The sequence below is a fragment of the Tiliqua scincoides genome, chromosome 3 (assembly GCF_035046505.1).
Source record: "Tiliqua scincoides isolate rTilSci1 chromosome 3, rTilSci1.hap2, whole genome shotgun sequence".
In the NCBI taxonomy this organism is placed as follows: Eukaryota; Metazoa; Chordata; class Lepidosauria; order Squamata; family Scincidae; genus Tiliqua; species Tiliqua scincoides.
In genome coordinates, this window is record NC_089823.1 from 6,463,708 (window position 1) to 6,485,229 (window position 21,522).

The following is a 21,522-nucleotide window of genomic DNA, read 5'->3' on the forward strand; positions in this document are numbered from 1 at the left end:
AAGCCATCCATTATTATATCACACAGGTAGCTCACAAACTGTGTAAACGTGCATTGTGTGACAGATGCACGCAACGAAACCATAGTTGTACAAGCATGCACCTACACACAAATAAAAAATAAAGTACTTTATTCCCATATTCCACCATGCATGATTATAACATTTCTTTTCTGGTGATCTTTTAATACAAGTAACCATTCAGGCTACAAGTAAAGACGGAGCTGAAGCTAACACTGGTTTTTTTTCAAGAAGTCCACCTCCAATTTAAAAGTTGCAGTCCAAACATCCTTTGATAAACAAGAGGCTTCCCATATAGCAGTGGTTCCCTAACTGTGCACCATGGCGCTCCAGGACACTGTGGCATACTCACAGGGGTGCTGTGGGATGTGCACAGCAGCCTCTCCTTAGTGGTAGTCCCGGACACCGTCAACTTGGCTGGGCCACAACCTCCCTGTGACAGGGTACCGTGAAAGAAGAGCACCACGGCCACAGTAAGTTTGGAAACCCCTCTCATGTAGGCTTTCCTCATTTCGGGCAAGAAATATCACCTGCTTCCTTAAGGGCACTGAACAATGACTTACTTCTTCCAATGTCCTTAAAGAAGCAGGAACTACTTCTGAAGCAGGATACAGCACCCTAGACACATGGGCTTTGGGCACTGCATCCCAGGAACAGCCTCCACTTAGCAATGGTTAATCTTCTGGAAGGATCCCTGCAGATTTGCTTTACTGTAAACATCATTATTCTTCCTTTTGCCTGACAGCTGGTTGTCCCACGAAGGCAGAGACATACAGTTTGAGCCAGGCATATAGGATGCCTACAGCACAATACACAGAGGTGAGTAATAAAGGGAGGAAGGGGAACTTCAGCTTCCAGGTGGTGAAGGGAAACGCAACTTCACAGAAGATTTCCAGAGGTATTAGCCCAATGAGGTAGATGGTTTCCAGCCAGTTCAAGAGTGGTCCTCTTCTCCTGTGAGGGGAAAGCAAGACAGCAAAACATGAAACAAAAGAGTTTCAGTACAATTGCTTCACGGTGATCAGTGACTGTTGGCCAAGATGAATCCTGAGTTTTGCAAAGCTGCACAGATTTCTTGGGGCCAAACCACAAATTATATCACCTGCAACGTTTGACTATGCATATTTATTCATTGTTAGAGCAGCTGCACTAGGGAAGAGGGAAGCACAAATGGAGTTGCTACAAAGCGGGATCTAATCCTTTTTCCTTCCTCTGCAATCCTGATGAAAGTCTCTTTCCACTCCTGAAACTGCCATTGGCACTGAGGACAGCTTGGGGTGGGGTGAAAAATCATCAGGCCTGTGGTAGAATTATCTGTCCTGTGGCTATTTATGATTAAAGCATTAAAAAAAAAAGGCCAAAAACTGCCTGTAATGTCTAGTCTAGAAAGAAGGAAAGCAGACGACGCCACTCTAATGGCAGAAAGTGAGGAGGAACTACAGAACCTCTTGATGAGGGTGAAAGAGGAAAGTGCAAAATGTGGCTTGAAACTTAACATTAAAAAAACTAAGATCCTGGCATCCGGTCCCATCACCTCATGGCAAATGGAAGGGGAAGAAATGGAAGGCTTGACGGAGTTTATCTTTTCAGGCTCCAAGATCACTGAAGACAAAAGACGCTTGCTTTTTGGGAGGAAAGCTATGGTAAGCCTTGACAACTTAATGAAAAGCCAAGACGTCACTATGTTGACAAAGGTCCGTATAGTCAAAGCTATGATTTTCCTAGAAGTAATGTATGGTTGTGAGAGCTGGACCATAAGGATGGCTGAGCGCCGAAGAATAGATGCTTCTAATTACAGTGCTGGAGAAGACTTTTGAGAGTCCCCTAGACTGCAAGGAGAACACATCAGTCAGTCCTACAGGAGGAAATCAACCCTGACTGTTGACTGGAAGGACAGATGCTGAAGCTGAAGCTTAAATACTTTGGGCATGTCATGAGAAGGGAGGACTCTTTAAAAAAGACCCTGATGCTGGGAAAAATTGAAGGCAAAAGGAGAAGGGGATGGTAGAGGATGAGATGGTTAGATAGTGTTATGGAGGCAATGAACATGAATTTGGGTACACTCTGGAAGTTAGTGGTAGACAGGGAGGCCTGGCGTGCTGTGGTCCACGAGGTCACGAAGAGTCAGACACGATTGAATGACTGAACACCACCACCACCACAACAACAATGTCTAGTCTGGCCTTTACAACAATTTGTTTGGCCCTTACCTGAATATTGCGTTCAGTGAGGAAAAGCTGTACACTGTGAAGAGCAGCATGAGCAGAATCTTAATTGGCAGTTCTGAGACACAAAAAAATATTTGACAAGTTGGAAGCAGCTCCATGCATCTGCTTAACATCTACTTATGCCTAAAGTAACTGTTGAAGCAAATACTTTTTTTGTTCTTTGAAGGTGTAATGTTCTAACAGGCATACACTAAGAGGCATTCCCTTCCTATGATGCCTACCCATCTGCTGCTTTTTAAAACCAAGCCCTTGTATTTAAAATAACCAGGATTCTTGGTTTGAAGAGTGTTGCATACTTTAGTAATCTCTAAAAGTGAGTGTTGCAAGAATCCTTGATCTCACCCTCATTTTTGGATCATTCTGCCCCACCACTTCTGTGGCACACACATTCACTTTGCCACACTGTGAATGTAGATCTTGGGTTCACTGGAATAGCAGGAGTAGGCAGGGCAAAAGCATTGGGTTTGCTTGTCTTTAAAGCTTTGTGCTCACCTCCTGCCAACTCCCCATCTTGGTCAGAACTGTTGTAATGCTGACATGTATTTTATCTTTTGATCCACTGTATCCCGTCCCTATTTCTTTGATACAAAAGCCTAAACAAATTTTTAAAAAATCTGCTTTGCACTGCTTTATTGCCTTCTTGATCGCAGTTTCAAAACTGGCAAGTTCATCATAGAGGAGAGACCTGAACCAGAGACTTCCTGCTTTTAGTCAGTCTCTGTGCCACTATGCTACCCCAGCTCATCAAGTAGTAGAGCATTATGGAGACAGTTCAGTTCAGGAGCAATGAACATTAAAAGCAAAGCCTCAGAAACAGAACTGCCGAAACACTTATGCTTGTATTACTTTTATCACAGAAGCAGCAGGTCTGTAAGAAGAAAAGCGTTTTTCCTTTTATTCACCGTACATACTTGCCTATAAGGCGAAAAATTTCTTCCCAGAAAGGCAGCTTGAGTCATTGCCTGGCAGGCAGGCAAGCAGCGAGGGTGGGGGGAGGCTGTGGGGAGGCGAGTGAGCCAACCAGCCAGCCAATCGCTATTGTGGAAGGGAGGGAGGAGGGAGGGAGAGCGCGAGCGAGCAAGTGATCTTCTGGGAGAGGAGGCTGTGCAGGCTGGGGTTGCTGCTGAGCATTCACAGCTGCCTGCAGGTGTGGTGCGGGCGCGCTCCACGTGCTCCTTCAGGCTGTTGCCCAGCTGCAGGAGCTCCATGCGCTGCGCTGGGCTGGGTAGGGGCAACTGCCACTGCAGCCATCAGCAGCCCCCCCTCACTCAGCACCAGTGCCCATCTCCAGCACCAGCACCAGATGCCCATCAGAGGCATCTCTGGAGCGGCACCCAAGACAGAGCAGGACGCAGGAGACAATGAGCTGTGTGTGGGAGGGGGCGTCTGATCGAGGGAGAAGCAGTCAGTTGAAACAGCTCTCTCTTCTTTCCTTCTTGTTCCCCCTTCCCCTCCTTCCTACTGTATATAAACTTCAAGCACTCTGTTGGAAAGCCCAACTTGCTAACCCCCTTCCCATCTCTCTACAAATGAAGCTGGACAGGGTGGGGAAGGGAGGAGAGTGATCTTTTTAAAGAGAGAGAGGCAGCCTGCAGAAGGCTGTACCTTTGTTTCTCAAGTCATTGAAAGGGTTAAGTCCATCTCCAATTTCCTTCTTGTTTTTGCCCCCTCCCCCTTATTGAATCCAAACTTTAAACTCTCTGTTGCAAAGCTGAGGCTTGCTAACCCCTCTCCCCATAATCACTGACCACTGATGAAGTTGTACTGGGGGGGGGAAGAGGAAGAGTTAACTTTTATAAAAGGAAAAGTATGTGTGAGTGTGTGAGAGAGAGCACTTAAAACAGTTAAGGCTACAATCCTAGCCTCGCTTTCATGGGAGTAAGCCCCACTGACTATTAAGGGACTTGCTTCTGAGTAGGCATGCCTAGGATTGGGCTCCCAATCTATTCCCTCTTCTTGCTTTCCTCTCCACCTCCCCCCTTACTGTATACAGTCATACTTCAGTCTCTCCCTTGCAAGGCTTTTTGCAAACCTCCTTGCTAACCTCATTTCCCCCTATCCTCACCAATGAAGTTGGACTAGAGGAGAAAAGTCCCTGCATTTGTGTATGTGGGGGTAGGGGAGCATCTGTGTGTGAGAGAGAAGCAATCTCCCAGTGTGTGTGTCCTTTTCACTGGAAGAGTCCTGGAGACCTTGCAAAGATGCAAAACGCAGGAAAAGCAGAGAGTAGAATTTAAAGTAGAATTATTCTGCAGCAACAGGTATTTTAGCCAGAGATCTTAGCTGCATGCTGGCAGGAGCTAGGAAGCACTTGCAACAGCTGCTTATGTTGTAAGCTTTTAGGAGAGCATGCTTGCTTCCGCAGCATCCCCAGGCAATCAGGCATTTATGCAGCAAAGTTTAGCTGCCTCTGAGATCCCATTGCAATGTTCTGAGCCAATGCAGGAGCCACTGAAACCCTCCTGGGGGAGAAGTAAGGGATTAATTGCCATCCCTGAGGTCCCTACCCCCCACTTGGGGTTGTGTGTGAATAATCTTATTGGCTTGCTCAATTGTACTTCACACTTTGGCTTTTTACTAGTTGTGTTCCTGCAGCCTTGCTAGTTGTCTGTTGTTTATTATAATATGGATATTTTAAATTAAATTTTTGTATATGTGTTTCTAGAGGCTTTTGATGCTACATTAACCACGAAGGGGGGGGGGGAGAGAATAATCTTATGCTTGAGAAATAATCTCTGAGTATTTTCTTGATCCTTACTAGTAATAATTAAATTTTGAAAGGGTCAGGAGAGAGAATAATTCCTTTAGGTGGAAAAGGTGCTTTGATGGCTGCTAATTCTTGCCTTATTTCCAGTGGTCTTCCTTCACCTCACCCTCTTTCAATAGTCAAAAGTGGAGATAACTGGACTAAATTGTGGGTCAGAGCATGCTGAATTTCATAGCAAGAGATTGATAGCGGATTAATGCTTCTTAATAATATATTTAAATTAATTGTAGATTATTTAATTTTTATTTCATTGTATGGGACATGCCAAAAGCTTATGGGCCACTGGTGCCAAATGACCTTCGCATGCCACTGAGTCAGATACCTCCCTAAGTTTAACCCCTGACTTCTCTGAACTGTTGCCTTCAGGTAGACGATACAGAACTATTAGAGCAGCACCACACGACTCCTGAACAGTTTTTATCCCACAGCCATAATTACGTTGAATAAGGTGATATAGTCATGCTCCTGGGCATTATGGTCTGTTATACTGTTTTTATATTATGATGCATGTTGTATAGAATGTGTGAGTGAGTGTGTAGAGTGTGATTGTTGGAATTGTAGTATATATTTATGCTTGTATCTCAAAGGTGCATAAATTTCATTGTGCCATAGCACAATGACAATAAAGTTACTACTACTAATCAGAGGGTCATAGAAAATTCCATGATTTATGGCTCAAAACCTGCCCTCGACTTATCTATGAGGTTGACTTATACTTGAGTATCTGTGTTATGTAAGCAATTTATAAGTTGTCCAGCATATGATTCCCAGAGCAGTAACAGTTAAAACAGGTAAATACAATAAAGCATCAAGAACTGTTTAAGAATAGTTTTAAAAACTTTTTAAGCTGAACGGTGTGAACTATATTTTTAATCAAACATGAACCACCTTGAAGTTCTCTTAAGAGGTGGAAAGGCAGCATGCAAAGATCCAAATACAGTAAATAAAATTATTTCTAGGGACTAAACACTACTCAGTGCAAGCAGAACCAGTTCTAAACAGTGTGCCCTCTGGTTGGGCACCAAATCAAAACCAATAAGCATGAAGTAAACAGACAGAAAGGGAACAGAGTGGGCTTACCTGGTGCTGTGAACAGCAGTGGGAAGAGGGAGAAATGCCCTGCAGTAGACAGAACCAGATAGATGCTGGCATCTCTTGACCTCTCCACAGACAGCAAGCTAAAAAGAAAAAAGAAAAGCCTTTTTTGAATGCAACCAAGATGAAATCTTAGTTGCAGCAAGGGAGAGGGTGTATGTTTAGTAGCAGACTGGGCTAAGAAATGGCATGTAACAAGCCATATGATGGATTCTTTGGCACAGTGCCATGATGAAGAATCCACACCTCAGTGGAGTATTCCATTGGGTGGGTGTATTCCATGCCGAGGAAAAGAAATATTAAAATTTTGCATCAGGGCAATACATTCTGGGTCAAGAAAGCCTCAAATCTGCAACTAGTATAAACTGCATCAAACAAATTGTACGTATTAACAAATATGGACAGTTTGTTCTTGCATTGATTCCTCCACTGCAAAAGTCTCTACGAAACCTCCAAAGGTCGTATACTTCTGAATATCAGTTGCTGGGAAGAGATCAACAATGGACTTTTCACATTGGCTATGCAGCACTGGGTTGGCCACTACAGGATATAGGATGCTGGAATAGATAGGCCTTAGGTCTGATCCAGCAGGGCTTTTCTTCTGCTGCACTGCATAATTTTCTCTTGCTTTAGGGCAGGGGTCTCCAAACTTTTTGGCCAGAAGGCCGCATGGAATATCTGGTGTAGTGCTGAGGGCCGGAAAAAATTTTTAATATAAAATTTTAATAAATAAATTAGAGCTGGAACTTAGATGATGGAATAAATGAATGAGTGGGCTCATTCATCAGCCTCTCCAGCCCTCAGAGCACCCTCCAGATGCAATCAGAGCACAGCTCTGGTCATGTTCAGTCGAATGGGCCAGAGGCTTTCAGGGGACAAGAGGCTGGCCGCAGGCCAGAAAGAGGCTCACTGCAGGCCACATCTGGCCCCCTGGTCCAGAGTTTGGAGACCCCTGCTTTAGGGGAAACGGAAGGACAATTAATGCTGAACGTTTTATCCAGCTTTCTCTCTGGCTTTTCAGACTTCAGCAGGAGTTGCCTATGTGCTTTCAAATCTATTTTTGAACACACAAGGGTCAGATACTGGTTTTTTAAAAAGAGAGAGAGAGAGCACAAGCAGACAATCTCAGGAAGCTGAATTCCATATATTCTACTTCACGCTGCACTATTTTTCCACTCCTATGCAAATGAACATACACACATAACCTAGAATACCTTTCTGTCCTATACCAGTGTTTCTCAACCAGTGGTACTTGAGGTGGTGTCTGGTGGTACTCGTGGGACCCCTGGACACCTGCTGCCTGACAGCTAGATCAGAAACGCAACAAAACAAACAGCAGCAGGAGGCTCCAAAGCAAGCTTTTCCACGTTCAAAAAAGCCCTCCCATTCACCCTGAGCCTCTCACTGGTGTCTGTCGCATCGCATCCCCAACCCAGAAGTAACTGGCGATGATGTCATCGCCAGTTACTTCCAGTGGTACTTCGAATAGGTGGACTATATGAAGCGGTACAGCAGAAGACAAATGTTGAGAAACACTGTCCTAGAGACAACTGTAGATGCTGATTCTCATTTTTTTACAAAGAGGCAGTCATCATGCTTGGTGAAAATCTGCCTGGAACCAGGTCTTGCAAAGGCTGTCTCCAAACACAAATTTGTCATCCCATTCAAATGGATGCATTATGACCATATGAAGGCACCTGCTAAACGGACCCATCAAGCCCAATACTGTCTACTCAGATTTGCACCACCTCTCCAAGGCCTTTCCCAGTTCTCTAACCTGATGTCTTGCATTAGAGATGCCAAGGACTGAATCTAGGACCTTCTATATGCCACGCATGTACTTGCCACTGAGCTACAAGTGTCACACGGGGCTGGTGGAACTAGAGTTTTGGTAAACCCATTGAGAAGACTACACCCTACTTCACAAAGCAGGTTGAAGCAGACCCTCCACTTGACTGTAGCAGTTTTTGTCATGGTCCTATATAGCCAGTAGAGAGAGTATACTGGTTGGAATGAATAATGTGATGAAGCTCTCAGATGTAATCAGAGCCTCTGATCTCTATCTCTTACCTCAAAGGAAGAATGGCGAGGAGAATGGCTTTCTCATGCACATGCCACCCGAACATGAAGGAGCTCAGTGCACAAAGAACCAGGCACCGTAGGAAGCCTCTGGGCCCTTGGGGTTTAAACCAAAGACAGAAAATAGAGGGCTAGAAATGACAGGCAGAAACAAAGCTTCAGTGGGGATTTCAGCATAGAACACAAAAGTTTGCTTTCAAATGGAACTTCCCATTTCTGTTCTGCAATAGGTTGGCGGTTGCCATTTTTGGTTCTGGTTTTTATTAACCTGCTTTACATTAGCAAAAAAAAATTATTATAATTAAACTTCAAAGATGCCAGACACATCATTTGAATGGACATGCCCCTCCCCCAAACCAAGAAAGCCTGGGAACCATAGTTTTGAGAGTATGCAAAAAATGCTTTTCCTACTCCCACAGGCCCCAAACTGGGCATGCAGCATTCCAGGGTACTGCAACAAACTCAAAGGGCCACCATGGGATAGTTTAAAGGTGCCATGGGATATTTAAAGGGAAACACAGTGAGGGGCACTGTGAAAGAGAACATTTGGGAACCAGTGGCCTATCCCATTGACCTTCAGGCAGCTTGAGAATCTGTAATTGATGAGGAGGGCAGAATGCACATGGTTCAAGGTCCACAGCAGCACGACTGGCTAGGGAATGAACTTACTATTATGGTGAATTACATATATAGTGTATACATCTGTGTACATGGTGCTTTGCATCAAATAAAAGGTTAGGTCTCTGCCTCAAAGGCTAAGAGCAACCTTGAAACAGATGCAAGGGATATAACAGAGGAAGAGGAAGGAAACAGAGGTAGCATTTATCTAATGCCATTTCAAAACTGTTGAAGCCTGTGGCCTCCCCCACATTCAGTGGTGTTGAATTCCATAAATGAATATCTCGCAGAACCACAGTTCCCAGGATTTCTTAATTGCAAGTGACCAGCTTAATTTCTACACGTCAAGCACAGAAGGAGGGTCAGTACAAAAAATAATGGGTGACAACCCTATTATAATTATATTATAATGACAAAGTGGACTGGCATGGCAACAGTGATTTGCATTTACCAGCATAGAGAGGGCAGTACAGGCTAAGGCTACCAAAGGTGTCACTGAAGGAAGGACAGCATGTTGGAATTCTTGGACCAGCCCTCCTGTCATGGCAGCCTTGGGGACCTTCGCAGGATCGAGGAGTTTATATTTCAGACCTGCAAGTTGAACAAGCAGAGTTAGGTAAGGACCAGAGGCACAACATCAGTCTCATGCACACAAGACCTAAACCTTTTTACCTGGAAGCAAGGCCCAGGGATAGGTTTTTATAATACACAAAAGAAGTTTAGAATTGCCACCCTAGGTTTTGTTTCTAAAAGAGTTTAAGAACATGCCCAAATGAACATTTTCAGAGGGAGTGGTGACATCAAGAAGCCTCTTCAACTGCAGCAGCTGAGACTGCATGCTATTTGCCTCCCTCTCCAGAAATGCCTCCATCTGCAGCCATTCCATCTGGTTTTTCTGTTAATTCATTAAGGAATGTTATGAAAGTTTCAGTACCAGAATGTGTTTATTTCCCCCCCTGCCCCCTTCCTCTTTTATCATCTCTCTTACACTGTAGTTTGAAACAGAAAACCACCTCAAATGACTTTTGTAGAAAGACAGTATATGCAGGTCGTGCTTCGTTATCCACAGGGTTTCTGTTCTGGAACCCCCAGTGGATAAAAAAATCAATGGATACCAAATCAGTGGAAAATTAGCTTTAAAGACCCACTTCCAGGTTTCTTGCTCCTCCACTGTTGTCCCAGAATGCATTGGAATAGATGCAATGCTGCATTGAGCCACTAGATGGGGTGAATAATTGAATGAAATTATATTTAAAAGCACAAAGGTAGGAAATTGGATCTTGGTGCTTTTTCATTGTAACAATGTATTTAAAGGTAAACCTCAGTATCGGTGGTGAGTGAAATCCATGGATACCGAGGTCCCATCTCAACGGAGAAAGTAAGAAAACAAATGGATATTTTACACTTATGCTGTGTAAGGATGGCAACGTGTTCAAGAGCAAGAATATGACAAAAGTTTTACAACTGCAGCTAATTTGCAAGCATGTTGTAGATGCTACAGAAGTGTTTTCTATTATGCAACAGCTTTTTAAAAATTTGAAATCTGAACCAAAGTTGGGGGGGTGGGGGAGAACCAATCTTGCTATAGGAACTTTAGCACTGCACCTGATGTTTTTACTCCAGCTGCTTTTGATCCTTTACATTTAGGAAGGACTAGAAGTACAGAAACAGAAAAGCTGGATTTCTATTTAGAACTGGAGAATTGTGCCGAGTGTCTTGAGGCCATGTTACCAATTCTGGTTTAGCAAGCTGCAAACGCAGCATTTTCTGAACCTTCTGTCTTGTTTCTCGAGCCAGCCAGATCAACAAATTTGCCATGAAATTTACTGCTGCCATTGCAACCAATGCAATGCATCTGGTCAGAGACAAGATGCTGAATCAGACAAACCCCCTTTGTGCGCCAAGAGACAAGTGTGCCTATATTGATATATACTTATGCACAAACATTTTGCAACTGGAGATTGCTGCAGTTCAATCAAAGTTGAACTGTCTTGAAATGGAAACAAGAATCTTGCAGTGCATTTGTTGGTATTTTCTATTTATTATGTTTTAGAAGCTGTTTGGGTCTCTGTATGGGGAGAAAAGTGGGATAAAAAAATAAATATTAAATGCAAAGAAATACTGCACATATAAAGTTAAATGTACTGTACCAATAACTGTGAAGGTTTTGTCCACGGCATTATACACTGCCCAGAAGTTAGGGGCCCAGTAGGCATGACAGAGGCCTCTCTTGAAAGGGAAGAGGCGAGAGAGGATCTGAGGAAGCTGACCCTAAACGGAGGAAGAAGAATGTCAATCTTTCGTTAAAGGTTTTCTTTTAAAAATTCAAACTGGGAAACAAAGCAAGACACAGCTTAACTAAAGAACATTTCCCAAATTAAAATTGCTCTTGATCATAGAAGTTCCCAGAGTGACACTCTAATATAAAGTGACACTCTAATACAGTGGTTTTCAAACTTTTAGCACCAGGGCCCATTTTTTAGAAAGAGAATCTGTCAGGACCCACCAGAAGTGATGTGATGACTAGATGTATCATCATCAAGCAGGAACATTTTTAACAAACCTAGGCTGCAATCCATACCTAGGAGTAAGCGCCACTGACTATCATTGTTAAAAGCATGCACAGAGTAACCTGTTAAAAGTACAAATCTGTAACATTTCCCCAAATGCAGTCACGCACCATGGTGGCATCAAGGCTAAATACATTAAAAATAAAATATTGAAATGAATGGGGAACCATGTGAAATTGGTTTATGACCCACAGTTTGAGAAACACTGCTGTAGTAGTAAACATTAAAATGCTGCAGTCCTGTTTGACCAGAACCATCACAGACTGCATAAGGGGGCAGAATTTGTCAGTTTGAAAGCATACTAACATCTCGCTCTTGGGGAAAAGGCTAGGCAAGAAAAAAGTGTTTGCAGACCAGGTTCTAAGACCTAGATGGTTATCTATTCCATCTCCACAGAGATTCTTATCCTTCTCCATCCCCCATTCTGAAGGTGATATTGCCTCAAAGAGGCCTGGACTATGCTGCGCTCCTAAATGCCTGAATCAACTCTAAGGGCCCAATACTAATTGCACCAATGCAGCCCCGAGGTAAGGGAACAATTTGAGGAGGCCTCCATGACTGACTCCCCCACCGCAGGATGCAGAGCATACCCCACTGGTACAGCTGCATCAGTGCTGGAAAGGGGATAAAATTGGGCTCCAAGACTGTTACATGGGCAGGAATTTAGCCCCAGGATTCTGTGTACAGGACCCCCACCTGTATGTATGTAATACATACATGTACAAGTATGTAATACTTGTAGAGAAGTGACTTAAGACTAGTCTCCTTTACAGCTCACAGAAGCAACCTGCAGGAGCATCAGCTGAGAAGCAGTAGCTTTAAAAAACCATATAAAGGTGCCTGCTTAGGCGAGATCAGGGTCCTTACCCAAGCAATGAATGGTCCCAGTGAAAGTGCAGAAACAAGGGAGACAATTAATCCTAGGGCAGCCAAGCGAAGAATGCTGAAACTGCGCCATTTGAGGGATCCATCTAGAGAAAATGAAACAGTATAATGAAGACAAAATAGAAGGTGTAGGAAGAAGAAACTCTTGCATCTTATTTTACATTTTCTGTCAGCTATGAATAGAACCCCTAATTGGCCAAATCAAATTATCACCATGGACCACCAATCCCCACATTCCAAGAAGCCACAGACATGGTTGTGGAAAGTTAGTACTGTTGTATGTTTTTTGTTTTAATATTAAAAGATTAAGGGCACAATCCTAACCAGGTCTACTCAGAAGTAAGTTCTATTTTGTTCAATGGGGCTTACTCTCAGGAAAATGTGGTTATGACTGCAGCCTAAGAGAGTTTGCCCAAGCAGCATGAGTCCCATGGCCATTTCTAGTTATGCAAAACATGAATGTGAAAATACAAACATATCTGCACCGCTTTTTGCTGGTCACAGGGTGGGGGAAAAACTATACATGACACTGGAACTCTGCCTTAACCATGTGACATCCTGCCTCCACCCCCCTTAAAGGCATTGTCCACAAGTGAAAGACAAGTTTGTCAGCATTTGAACTCTGTGCCCAACAGAAGTTCTGTCCACGTGAAGTGCAAGACAAGCATCACCATGGCCAAAGAACAGCCAATGTGCAGACAGTTATTGTGTGTCACAGAGGAAGGAGCATTGGTACCTAACCCATTTATTCTCAGCCCCTGCGGAAATCAAGTTTTAGGCACATGTAATCACCAAATCCAAATTGCCAAATGTGTCCCTGGTTGCACTTGCCTCCCCTGTCATCTTCCCCTCAGCCAGCTTTACATTAGAGCAGGGGTGTCCAAAGTTTTTGGCAGTAGGGCCACATCAGCTCTCTGACACTGTCAGTGGCCGGGGGAAAAAAAGAATTAATTTACATTTAAAATTTGAATAAATTTACATAAGTTTACATGAATGAATATATTAAAGATGAACTTATATGAATGGATGAAGGTCTGGCAATAGCTCAAGGCCTATAAAAGGCCTTGCACAAAGCTAGGCTGGTCTTTCCTTTGCTGCTGCTGCTGTATCACAGACATGAAACAACAAGAAATGGAGGTAGCCCTCGTCCCACAGCTCACATGAGAAGTCAAACAGTTGCCCTCATGCTGAGAGCAGTTGTGTCGGGCCAGAGTGGGCTCCAACAAATCTCAGGAGGGCCAGAGGCTCATTGGAGACTGGGGGCTCCTGAGGGCCGCATTGAGAGGCCTCGAGGGCCGCAAGTGGCCCCAGGGCCGGGGTTTGGGCACCCCTGCATTAGAGGCTACTCAGCATCAGGGGCCCATCTTTTGTCATTAAGAAACTCCAAAACTGCATGTATGCTGATGGTGCTGTAGAAACAACTAACAACAGGGCTCCAGCTTTCACCATAGGAAAGAACAAATGAACAGTGCCTGTGTTTCCTTTTGTATCTGTCCACTTCTTGCAGTTCTGTATTTGTGCTAATGCACACAACAGATTATGCAAGAAGTCATTTTTCTGATAATCCCAGACAGAGAAAGGACATTCTGTGTAACCTAATACATACTCACACCTGCATGCTTTTCTCTTCCCTTCCCTCTCCCTCCAAGCAGCAAGAAGAAAAGCAAAAACCCAATGAATGTCTCTGCTGAAGATCAGAGACCAAAGACCCCGTTCCCCCAGACTGATTCAGCCCCAGCTGATCCCCAGCAAAAAGCCTGCACAAAACTCAAATGGTTGCTCTACTAACCCCTAATGCCAATGACAAAGAACATGCCACAGAACCCCTTGAATTGCACTGGTTAAGAGAGTCATCTTGTAGTTTCTCCCTTGGCTCAATCAGGATACCCAGTGGGAAGAATTCATGTTCATCCCATTCCCCCCACCCTCAACACCACTGGAACAGATGAATCATTTGCCAGCAAACAGGACCAGCTACCCAGAAATGTGTATAGCTGTCAACAACATGCCTGGATTATTTGCAGTGAAGCAGTAGGATCGGAAGAGGTACATGGCATATGCTGGGGCTACATAGAGGTAGATGTGCTTGAAATGTAGGAGGACAGCAAAAAGGAAAGCTCCCTCCAAGTGTCTTTTCTGAAAGGGGAGAAGAAGATAAAGGTCAGGAGGTTATTCAAAGGAATAAAATATCAACAACAAAGAGATTTTCGCAGACCAAAATTGACAGCCTTCCACACAGCAGGCCCCAATATAACCAGGATGGGCAAGTAACCATATGATGCTGCCTTATACCAAGTCTGACCACTGGCTCTCCTGGCCTGCCTACTCTGATTGGCAGCAGCTCTCCAAACCTCAGGTAACTCAGATCTTTCCCAGTACTGTTACTCAAGACCCTTTCCAACTAGAAATGGTGGGAAGAGAAATTGTACTTTGTTCTCTTGGATGCAAGTTACTGTAGGGTTTTCTTTTCATCTGCTGAAAAACAACAGGACCAATATCCTTCAGGATCAAATTTATATGATTAAACTGGTGCTATGAGAATGAGTATTGCAGGCAACTGTGCAGAGTTCAGCACAGGATTTAGCAATTCTGTCCATGCATGTATGTGCCAAAAATGCATGCTGTAACTACATTCTCAGTATACCAATATGCTTGCAGAGAAATTCTGAGCTGATACAGAAATCCTCTTACACACAGTTAAAGATTATGACAGGTTTACAGGATCATGCACTTCCTCTCTCCTTTCTCACTACTGTTAGGGCTAGCTTTTGCTTAAACTGGGATCTGAAACCATGGTTTTACTATCAGCTTCTGGATTACCAGTAAATTGAAGCCTTGGTTAGCCTTACCCACTATTAATATTGGTGTTGACATAATGCTTAATTGATACCAAGGCAGGAAAGTGACATTTACTCCTGGAGAAGGGAGTGTACAATCTTTCTGCCCACTCACAATTTCTTTGCTATGGTTGGGATCTGTAACAAAATGATGCTTTCAATAAGATCCAAGAATGGCTTGTTTCTTCTGGATTATTTCTACCGTACCTGGAATAGTCGTGCAATAGAGAGCAGCATTAGCCCAAAAAGGAAGCCATTGTACTGAAAATGTATATCTGGGTTTGGGTCAAGGAAGGAATTCCACTTTAGCAAAATGAAGATCAGATTATATTCTGGGACAACATTTTAACTTCTCTAACATGACTTCCAAGTTACACAAATAAACCTACTCAATTCAAACACATTTAATGGTCCCTAGAATCCAATATTTTCTTGTTTGGTTTAACACAGCCAGATCTGGTTTCTTTGGCATACAAACTATAAGGATACGGTCTACAATTAAGAGGCCAAAGTTCCACAAGAGGAGAACTGCAAGAACAAACAGGGGACTCTCCATAAGTTCTTTGCTGGCTCGCTTCCCATTTATGCACCGACAGCATCTGAACAGAGAGAAAATCAAGACACAGAATCCTACTGATCTCATTTGGACTTTCCACACACACATTTTTAAAGGATCACATGCAACTTATTTTTTAAAGAAGAAAAAAAAACAGATTTCCTTTGTTTTTGAAATTTTTTAAAAATTAACTTATTTACATGAGGAAAGATCTGGTGCCCACAAATTTTGGTTGGGCTTGGTAGCCAACGATCACTTTAAAGCTTAGGGCACAATCCTAACCAACTTTCCAGCTCCAAGATAAGGAAACAACTATTCCCTTGAGGTGGCCTCCATGACTGCCACCCAACTGCAGGATGCAGCACATGCACCATTGTGCAGCACATGCACTGACATGCACAGCTATGTCAGTGAAAGGAAAGTTGGTTACGATTTGGGCCTTAGTTCACTTCCTGCTCCACTGAGACAATTCCTTTTGTACCCACACCTCAGCAAGGGAATGGGGGGGGGGCAGCATGTGTGCATATTTGGAATTTTTATTATTTATAATTATTTATGTAACAATCCCTCCTCTCAAACCTATGACACTGATACCATTGACAGCTCAGTACCATTTTGGTGGATGAGGCACTCTGCCTCCCTTTATCACTGGTGGCTTCCAAAAACCTATTTGTGGAATAATACTTGAGCTTTTCCAATAGGTAGCTAGAATTAGCCTTCTGGGTGCCACTGGTGACATATTTGTGGCCCCCTGATAAAAGCATTTTATAAGGAATGGAATGTATGTGGTCACAGAAATACAGCTAAATGGCTGTTTTGTTTTTAAGTTTGTAATTTTCTTCTCAAGACTCAAGACAAACACTAGCACAGTTTTCATCACTATTGTATTTTAAAATACACATATGTACGGCTGCACTATAATAATTTTAGGAAAGTCTGATAGGTGAATATAATTTGCAGAGAATTAGGCTCTCCAAGGTCTCAGGCATAAGAGATTCTTCCCAGACCCACTGCCTGAAATCATTTTGATGGGAAATGTCAGGACTTGAACACAGAGCCTTCCACATGCAAAGCATATCCTATTGCCCCTACAGAACAGAACAGCAATCAAGTCAAGGGGACAAGAAGGAAGGGCAATTCCATCTTTCATTTATTCCTTGTAGAGATTCTGACTGATGTATTGATTGCCATTTGCTAAAGAGTCACAAACAGAATTTTTTTTCCAGATATTGATAATTTATCTTCATCCATAACAGACAATAAGCTGTACCCAATTCAGAACGCACTGACGTACTCACGAACTGCGTAGATAAGAAGAACATCCATAAAGATGACTGAAAGTCTCTGGAAGAAAATAGTCGCATGGCTTGAATAGTTAAGATTTTGGACCACCAGCATCTCCTTGTCAAAGTATTTGGCAACATGAGACAGAACATACTCAAACCAAGCAAAGAAGGGAGGGTAGTCCAAGGTCCATTCGGATGTTGCCTGAAGTAAAAAACATGAAACAAGGACCTAAGACAGGAAGCCACTACTGAAAGGCTAAAGCTATCTGCTGGTTCATATAGGAATGTTCATCACATGGTGCTGCACTACCAAGGATTCCTTTATGGAACTACATTTCTGTATGAAACTCATTTTACATAAACTTCTTGACGTACTAGCATGGACAACGAGGACAATGCAATCTATTCATAATACAATTTCTTTCATTGAACTGAGCCACATTACCATCACAGTGAAAATGACACTGTGCTTTTGAACGTAGGGTTAACTGACCTCCATTTACATGAATATTCAGTGTTTTTCATATTACGGCTCTGCTCACTGATCATGCATATGGATCACTAATGGCATACTGGGTGCTGAGGGGTGAACACGCATCACACATTTTACCCCATGGACAGACTTGTCATATCAAGTGCAGTTTTCAATGATGTAGTTCATACAGGCACTGCCAGTGATAAAGTAATCTTACTGAGAGAATTTAGTATTGTACGTACAAACCAGGGGAAAGCTCAACAGCAGACTACTTCCTTACATGAAAGAAATCTCAAGGTCAACTCACAATTAAAAGAATTTCAGGAGGACTAGGCAAGATTTCTGTCCAAAGCCACTACTGGTTGTACACAGCAACAGATTCCAAAGACTGGTGGTTGGAGCTCAGTAGAAAGCTGCATAATTTGATTTTTGTTGATATATTTCAATTGAAGGCACGGCTACCTAATAGTAGAGCTGTGTGAATTCCATGATCATGCTGCACAAGCAGAAAATTTGGTATTGGGTGCAGGATGCAGGTCTGTAGGAATCTCACTTTTCACTTTAAGTTTCTAGCCCTTGTGACTAAGACAGAGTTGAAGTGTGTAGACGGCCAGGCAGACTGTAAAACACCAAAGAACAGGGGAACTGAGCAGAATTTCAAATTGTGGTGGCAGTAATCATAGACCTTTGCCCCTTCCAATGACTATAGCAGGAGTAAATTATGTAAAATGAGATCACATGCAAAAATTATTGGCTTGTTTCAGTTATACAGGCCACAAAGTCTAGCTTTACTTGAATCAGTTTCGTTACTGCAGAATTTCAGTTCAGGATTGCTCAGCAGGAACACTACAAGGTCTGGGCTCAAAACCTATCCCAACCTTGTTATTGGCAACCTTCAGTCTCGAAAGACTATGGTATCGCGCTCTGAAAGGTGGTTCTGGAACAGCGTCTAGTGTGGCTGAAAAGGCCCATTCGGGAGTGACAATCCCTTCCACACCGGGAGCAAGTGCAGTCTGTCCCTGGTCTCCCAGTGTCTCCCTGGCTATGGGCCTTCCTTCTTTGCCTCTTTGCCTCAGACTGTTGGCCAAGTGTCTCTTCAAACTGGGAAAGGCCATGTTGCACAGCCTGCCTCCAAGCGGGCCGCTCAGAGGCCAGGGTTTCCCACTTGTTGAGGTCCACTCCTAAGGCCTTCAGATCCCTTTTGCAGATGTCCTTGTATCGCAGCTGTGGTCTACCTGTAGGGCGCTTTCCTTGCACGAGTTCTCCATAGAGGAGATCCTTTGGGATCCGGCCATCATCCATTCTCACGACATGACCGAGCCAATGCAGGCGTCTCTGTTTCAGCAGTGCATACATGCTAGGGATTCCAACCATAGTCCAACCATATCCTTAGGAACTATCCCAACCACAGCCTTAGGAAAAGTACTGTTTCATAACATTGTACACTACCAAAGGTGTAGGAGCAGTGCACTCTTTCACCATACAATCATGAACAAGCCAAATACTTCACACCTACATCCTTTGAGCAAAAGTGGATTTTTCCCCCAAAGGAGAAAAATCTCCAGCCACAACAAGGAATACAAATTTAGTTATATTTAAAATGAAAGTTTTGATTTGACCACCACATAGGAGCTTCCCAGATTCTACAAGAAGTGTCACATTCTGCTCACCATCAATACTAGAAACGGAGAATCTGAATGCAACACAACCAATATTGAGCAGATATCTAAGGGTAGTCCCTGGACAACTCAGGATGACAAGGCATGCAGCCCGTGATTCACAGCTCCCCCCCTCCCCAGAGCTTCCAACATTGGACCTCCACTACATGTTTGCAAGTCTAACGTCATCAGGCACAGTCAGTTGCTACAGTACTGCATTATGTTTAATACAAGGCATGTATGTGAACATGAATAAGCTCTAATAACCACATGAGAGCAGTAAGATAGGAGGAAATAGCTTGTGGTTGTGGTAGCAGTGAGGGGGAGGAGGGAAGAGGAGGAGAATAATGGATGACGAGCCCTGAAATATTCAGTGGCAAGACTAACATGTGTTCACATAGGGATTTAGAGGTTGTGCCAAGCACCCCTGCAAAGATATAGGGAATTATGGACTGTACATGTGCAGCACAATCCACGTACAGGGACATCAGAATGCAAAATTCACCCTCTACTATAGCACACTCTGCTATACAGCAGGTGTGTACAGATGTGACCCTTACTGTAAAAGCAATGCCGCAAGACAGGCACACTTACCTCATAATACCATTGAGACACTGGTAAGCTGTGGGTGATGGCAAGCCAATTTCTATGCACTTCAAAATCTGTGGAATGACTACAAGAAGTTGGCCATTAATAACGTGATGCAAAGCCATCAGGCCACAGAACAATTTTATATGGAATTTTCCAAGCAATAAGAGATGAAAAAGACTGGTAAAAAAAAAAACAAAAAAAAAAAACCCTCTCAGCATTGCTATAACAAAAGACAATTTCAGGAGCTGTGCTCATACAATTAGGATGAGTCTTAGCAACATCTGGGGTGGGAATTGCTTCTTTAGTTGTTCACATAACAAAAGTTTTGCTACAGTTAATTCATTTTCCTAATTTCAAGAGCATAAGTCAAGAGCAGATTAAAAAATAAAGGTTGTAGCTATTAGGCTATGACAAGTAATAGTGACATGTCCTTATTCTGAAAGCCAAACCCAGCTAAGCAAGAAAGAAAACACATGTGACTATCCAACATACACGCTACAAAAGGAGCAGGGCTCTTCTTATGTTCTTATGGAAACAGAGCTCCTCTCAGCTCTGAAGGGTAGAGGGGAAGCCATCGTCCATATCCATGGTTGCATGGGCTCTTCTTATGTTCTTACCTTACAATGTGCCTCACCGGCATGGGACTGTGCGCTGCACATGAATTTTAGCTGCTGCTTATGAAACCATTTTTAATGTGCTTAAACATTATGTACCTAAAAATTATCCCAAAAAATTTAAAAAAATTAATTTTAAAAGTTAATTAAAAAGTTAATTAATGTTTAAAGGGGGAAAAATTCAGTTTCAGAATTGCAAACAACAGTCTTGACTTTCCCCCCCTTTCCTTGACCTTTTTCCAGGAAAAAAACCAGAATCAGCCCAGCAACAGGATGGAAAAGAAGCTATAAGGTCTTGAAAGGGTTAAAAAGCGGAGGGGGTGGCCACGCTCACTGGAACAGCTAGGTGGCAACATCCACACCCATAGCAACACCCATAGCAACAGAATGGCCGTTTCCACCTAGGCCTCCTCCCCCCGCTCTTCCGCACCTTCACCGTTTCCCACCCCCGCCTACCGGCCGCTGCCCGGTCCCCACCCACTTCCACCGGCCGGAGGAGCGATAACGGGCACGGGCGCCTTACTAGGTCGGTATGAGGAGCAGCTTGAGCAGGGTGACCCCCAAGGCCAGCACCGGGAACCAGCTCCCTGCTTCGTGCGCCGCCATGACAGTCCGTCTCTCACCTGACAGGACCGGCGATACTGCGCATGCGCAGCTCTTTGGTAGTCCAAGCACTGCGCATGCGCGGTCGCAACTGCACGTGCAGCTTGCCTCCCATTCATAGACTCACTTTGCACAGCAGCATCCAAGCCGGGGCAGACCCTACTGGGGTCCAAGGCTCTGGCTGCAATCTGTCAGTATTTACCTGGGAGTAAAACCCATTGGCTGCAATGGGACTTACTTCTGAGTAGACCTGCCTGGGATTGGGCTTTCCCATTTTCCCATGGGAAATGTGCACTGGTTGCAGCTAAGCATGCTCCTGCTGCAGCTTCTCTGCAGGTGTTACTCAACAACAGACCCATTCATTTCAGTGAGGTTTAGTCCTGCGTAAGTGGGCACCCTGCAGCCTTCGGGAGCCAGCCTATGTGCGTCTACCTAGAACAGGGGTGGCCAACCTTTAGGCCACTTTAGGGCTCTGGGGACCTCTAAGGGCCCAATCCTATCCAATGTTCCAGTGCTGCTGCAGCCACAATGCAGCCTTGAGGAAAGGGAACAAATGCTCCCTTACCTGAAGGAGTCCTCCACGATTACACCCTCACTGCAGGATGCAGCACATGCCCCATTGGCATGGTTGCACTGGTGCTG

General features: G+C 43.8%; 1 protein-coding gene across 2 annotated transcripts; it reads right to left on the minus strand.

The window, feature by feature from the left end:
* Window positions 1-445: 445 nt before the first annotated feature.
* On the minus strand, window positions 446-20,891 carry ALG8 (ALG8 alpha-1,3-glucosyltransferase). 2 transcript variants are annotated; one of them, XM_066619123.1, is made up of 13 exons: window positions 20,801-20,891; window positions 19,667-19,745; window positions 16,948-17,141; window positions 15,587-15,696; window positions 15,305-15,372; window positions 14,270-14,396; window positions 12,243-12,346; window positions 10,956-11,076; window positions 9,257-9,396; window positions 8,179-8,318; window positions 6,094-6,191; window positions 2,229-2,301; window positions 446-972 (listed from the first exon to the last, which is right to left on the minus strand). In XM_066619123.1, exons 1-13 carry the CDS (start codon window positions 20,881-20,883, stop codon window positions 741-743), a joined length of 1,569 nt encoding a protein of 522 aa, XP_066475220.1. In that variant the 5' UTR covers window positions 20,884-20,891; the 3' UTR covers window positions 446-740. The 2 variants fall into 2 exon arrangements, with proteins under 2 accessions (XP_066475220.1, XP_066475221.1); XM_066619124.1 differs by lacking the exons at window positions 19,667-19,745; window positions 20,801-20,891 and having other exon boundaries at window positions 16,952-17,023.
* Window positions 20,892-21,522: the final 631 nt, after the last annotated feature.